Consider the following 5,000-nt stretch of genomic DNA (forward strand, 5'->3'; position numbering starts at 1 on the left):
ACCTTATCTGTGACCCTGCCTGTGACCTGGAAAAGACACACACACGCACGTACACACAGACACTCAAACTGAGGTCCCTAATCTGAGGTACCACTGCGCCGCACCTCCACTGTTTTCCAAAGGCTCTAGTTGAAGGTACACTCAGGTTTTTAATAGTTTTTACGGTTCCAGTGGCAGATTAACAAGATTTCTACATTACTAACAGGAGAAACAGTCTTAAGAACACAGTTATTCATCTCTGTGGTCTTGGAAATTATCGTTAAGTAATATAAGGTTTTTAAGGGTGTTTTTACGGTTCTAGTGACAGATTAACAAGATTTCTACATTACTAACAAGAGAAACAGTCTTGAGAACCCGGCTATTCATCTCCGTGGTCTTGGAAATGATCGTGGTGAAATAATATGGGGTTTTAAGGATATTTTTTAGTTCTAGTGACGGATTAACAAGATTTCCACATTACTAACAGGAGAAGCAGTCTTAAGAACCCGGCTATTCATCTCTGTGACCTTGGAAAACTGTCGTGGTGAAAGAGCAGAGCAAAGACTACAATACTAAATTAAATACAATATCTACAACACTTACTACTACTACTACTACTACTACTACTACTACTACTACTACTGCTACTGCTGCAAGGCTTACCGAATTGCTCTCTTGTTCGTCTTTCGAGCTGTCTAAATTAGAGGTGGTGGTGGTGGTGGTGGTGGTGCTGTCATCTTCTCTTCTCCCCTCCTCCTCCCCAAGTTTTTGCTGTAAACACACACACACACACACACACACACACACACACACACACACACACACACACACACACACACACACACAGATAGTTATTAAAGTGTTACTACTACTACAACATTAAAAAACAACTACTACAACAACAACAACAACAACAACAACAACAACTACTACTACTACTACTACTACTACTACTACTACTGTATTTAAGTTTACGAGATAATGAAACACTTTAATGATGATTCGATGCGTTCCGTTATAAAATTAATGTTTCTTTTTATTTATTTATTTATTTATTTATTTTCAGTTATCATTTTTATTTTTTCTTTGATTGATCAGCCATTAATACTCTCTCTCTCTCTCTCTCTCTCTCTCTCTCTCTCTCTCTCTCTCTCTCTCTCTCTCTCTCTCTCTCTTGATATTTATAAGGGCAAAGAAAGATGAAGATTTATAATAATAATAATAATAATAATAATAATAATAATAATAATAATAATAATAATAATAATAATAATAATAATAATAATAATAATAATAATAATAATAATAATAATAATAATAATAAATAATAATAATAATAAGAAGAAGAAGAAAAAGAAGCTCAATAGAGGAGGAGGAGGAGGAGGAGGAGGAGGAGGAGGACAAGAACAAGAACAAGAAGAACAAGAAGACTCAAAGTAAAGAAGAAAAGGAAGAAGACTCAAAGTGAAAAAGAAGAATAAGAATAAGAAGAATAAGAATAAGAAGAAGAAGAAGACTTAAAGCGGAGAAGGAGGAGGAGGAGGAGGAGGAATAAAACGAAACAGTAACCAAAATAAACACACACACACTCTCTCTCTCTCTCTCTCTCTCTCTCTCTCTCTCTCTCTCTCTCTCTCTCTCTCTCTCTCTCTCTCTCTCTCTCTCTCTCACCTGTAGGCTGAGGAGAGCGTTGAAGGTGGAGCTCCTGGGTAGAGAGGGGACATTACCTCGGTGGGGGGTACGGGGGACGCCTTCTTCTCCCCCCTCCTCGGTCTCCTCCTCTGGTACTGTTGGGGGGCGGTAGGGGCAGTGAGAGTAATGATAGTGATGATGGTGGTGATGGTGGTATGGTTGTAGTGATGATGGAGCAGCGAGAGTAATGCTAATGATAGTGATGATGGTGATAGTATTGCAGTGATGATGGAGCAGCGAGAGTAATGCTAATGATAGTGATGATGGTGATAGTATTGTAGTGATGATGGAGCAGCGAGAGTAATGCTAATGATAGTGATGGTGATAGTGATGGTAATGGAACTTGTAGTGATGATGGAGGCACTGGCAAGATTTCCTTTTTACTGTGCCGCTTTTCAAAGTGAAGATCGGAGCGAAAAACTGAACGTGTGGAGGAGGAGGAGGAGGAGGAAGAAGCGCCACTACCGTCACAGCAGCAGGAGGAGGAGAAGGAGGAGGAGGAGGAGGAGGAGGAGGAGGAGGAGGAGGAGGAGGAGAAGGAGGAGGAAGGATCATCACCATCAGAAGAAAAAGAAGAGAAGGAAGAGGAAGAGGAAGAGGGGAGGAAGCACCATCACCGTCAGACGAGGAGGAGGAGGAGGAGGAGGAAGCACCATCACCATCAGAGGAGGATGAAGGAGAAGCATAAATAAATAAATAAATAAATAAAACAATACCACCATCACCACTACTACTACCACCACCACCACCACTACTTACAGTCACAGAGGGAGAGGGCGCGGAACTGGTGCCTGTGGACAAGCCTGGATGTGGAGATGAGGGACGGGAGTTTGGCCTGGAGGGAGGGAAGAGATAGGGATTAGACAGGGAGAAGAGGAGGAGGAGGAGGAGGAGGAGGAGGCAGAATCACAAAAGAAGGAAGAACAAGACGAAGAAGGAAGAAAAAAAAACAAGGAGTTGGTAAAATCACAAAAGGAAGACGAACAACGATAACAACATTTCTCTCTCTCTCTCTCTCTCACCTTATCGCAGCCATCCTTGCTTAGTTTAGCAGAGGCCAGGGGTAGCAGTAAGCGGGGGCCAGCAGCCGTGCTTATCTGCCTTCCGTTGCTGCTGCCGTTGCTGTCACTCGAGTCGAAATGCAGCGGCGACAGCCTGCAGGAGGAAGAGGAGGAGGAGGGTGTTAAAGTTTTGTTAATCCTATGATATTGTTGTTTTTTTTCTTTATTTTCTATGATTATTTTATTTTTTTGGCAGTTAGGTGTACTCTCTCTCTCTCTCTCTCTCTCTCTCTCTCTCTCTCTCTCTCTCTCTCTCTCTCTCTCTCAACCATATTCTGACTATCTCCACTACATTCCAAAGGCTCTAGATGAAGTTACACGCAGGTTTTCAAGTGTTTTTTTACGGTTCTAGTGACAGATTACCAAGATTTTTACATTATTAACAAGAGAAACACTCCTGAGAACCCGGATAACCAACTCTATGGCCTTGGGAAACAGTTGTGGTGATGACTCGGGTTTTTTTTAAAGCTTATTACAGTTCCAGTGACAGATTAACAAGATTTCTACATTACTAACAGGAGAAACAGTCTTGAGAACCAGGCTGATCATCTTCGTGGCCTTGGAAAACAGTCGTGGTGAAAGAGCAAAGCATTTCTGAACACCGGTCTTGTTTTTTTAATATACCCGTGTCATTTCACTTAAACCCTTTTGAAAATAGTGCAGATGCGCGCTTAAGTGTTTCAAAATATGGTCTCCCCCCCCCTCTCTCTCTCACGTGAAGGAGCTGGGAGGCCTTGCATCTCTTCCCGCCTCCGCTGACGTCCTCCCGCCAAACAGCGTTCTCTCCCTCTCTCGTGGCGTGAACGGTCTTTTCGTCTGCACGGTCCTCACGCCCACTCTAGGCACGCCCACGCCTGTCAGGATGGGCGTGGAGGGACTGCCCCCCACGCCCAGGGACGCCCGCGCCTCTCTGATGATCTGGGCGGAGGTTTTGCGGTGCGGGGGAATGTAGAACGGAGAGAGCGCGTTGCTTGTGGTCTCCATGTTGCCGCTACTCAAGGTCACCTCGCGCCTGCTCTCCACCGCCTGGCTCATGGTGGTGGTGGTGGTGGTGGAGTGGGAGGATAAGGTTTCGTGTTAGGGAAGATGGGAAGATTTTGGGGATATTTTTTAGGGAATCAACGAGAGAAATGTGTTGAAGAGGAGGAGGAAGAGGCGGAGGAAGAAGACGTGGAGTTGAAAGAGGGTAGGAAGATTTACATATAGGGAAGATAAGAGTGTTTTGTGGTTGTTTTGAGGGAAATTAACGAAAGAAATGTGTATAAAGGAGGAAAAGGAGGAAGTGAAAGACGAGGAGCAGCAGGAGGAGGAGGAGGAGGAAGAAGAGTTGCAAAAGAGTAGGAAGGTTTAGTTATAGGAAAAAAATAAGATCAATGAAAAATAAAGTGTTGGTGAGGATAAGAAATGTGTTTTGAGGAGGAAGAGGAGGAGGAGGAAGAAGAGTTGCAAAAGAGTAGGAAGGTTTAGTTATAGGAAAAAAATAAGATCAATGAAAAATAAAGTGTTGGTGAGGATAAGAAATGTGTTTTGAGGAGGAAGAGGAGGAGGAGGAAGAGGAGGCGGAGGGGAGGTTAGGTTTTCGAGTTGATGTGAGTGTTTGGAAGGGTGGGAATAGGATAAATGTGTTTTGAAGGTGTTTTAAAAATTAGTTTAGAGAAGAACGAAGAGGAGAAGGAAAGGTTGAGTTGTAGGATGTGAAGGCGTTTTGGGTTAGACAGAGAAATAAAAAATAAACAAAATAAATAAATAAATAAATAAATAAAGGAGAAAATGTGTTTGGAAAAGGACGAAGAGGAAGAGGAAGAACAGGAGAGAAGGAAGATACGGTTTCAGATAAAATTTAAATGTCCGGTAGCGTAGATTAGGAAATTTTTTTTTTTTTTTTAAGTTCGAGTGTTTAAAGAATGTTTAAAAAAAATATATATGGTTTAGGGAGAAAAGTGAAAGAAGAGGAAGAGGAAGAGGAAGAGAAAGGGAAGATAACAAAATAAAGGGAAGATTAGTGCCTGAAGGGTTAGATAAGGGAGAATTAAGGGCTTAGGGTATTTTTTGGGTCTTTTATTCCTAGGGTTTTTTTTTATATATATATTTTAGGGTGTTTGATAATTTTAGGGTGTTTTTGATAATTTTAGGGTGTTTTGATGATTTTAGGGTGTTTTTTTTATATTTTACGTTTTATTTGGGTGTTTTAAGAATGTTTGAAGTGGTTTGGCTCAGAAAAAGTGTTTGGAGGAAAGGTGGGAGTGATGGAGGGAAGGGAGGGGTGGA

At 42.0% G+C, this 5,000-nt stretch overlaps 1 protein-coding gene across 8 annotated transcripts in view; it reads right to left on the bottom strand.

Annotated features, from left to right (window-relative positions):
- LOC135093976 (armadillo repeat-containing protein 2-like) overlaps positions 1-5,000 on the bottom strand; it is a 16,372-nt gene that overhangs the window by 9,455 nt on the left and 1,917 nt on the right. For 4 of the 8 annotated variants that reach the window (XM_063993665.1, XM_063993659.1, XM_063993661.1 and 1 more), the window contains exons 2-7: positions 3,448-5,000; positions 2,694-2,826; positions 2,431-2,506; positions 1,651-1,766; positions 643-750; positions 1-26 (exon numbers count right to left, since the gene is read on the bottom strand). The exon at positions 1-26 is cut by the window's left edge and continues 169 nt beyond it; the exon at positions 3,448-5,000 is cut by the window's right edge and continues 207 nt beyond it. In XM_063993665.1, coding sequence (XP_063849735.1) covers positions 1-26; positions 643-750; positions 1,651-1,766; positions 2,431-2,506; positions 2,694-2,826; positions 3,448-3,767 — 779 coding nt within the window. In that variant the 5' untranslated portion in view covers positions 3,768-5,000. The remainder of the gene's footprint in view (positions 27-642; positions 751-1,650; positions 1,767-2,430; positions 2,507-2,693; positions 2,827-3,447) is intronic. The other 4 variants (XM_063993662.1, XM_063993663.1, XM_063993664.1 and 1 more) reach the window with 4 other exon arrangements.

Source organism: Scylla paramamosain, chromosome 44 (assembly GCF_035594125.1).
Source record: "Scylla paramamosain isolate STU-SP2022 chromosome 44, ASM3559412v1, whole genome shotgun sequence".
NCBI lineage: Eukaryota > Metazoa > Arthropoda > Malacostraca > Decapoda > Portunidae > Scylla > Scylla paramamosain.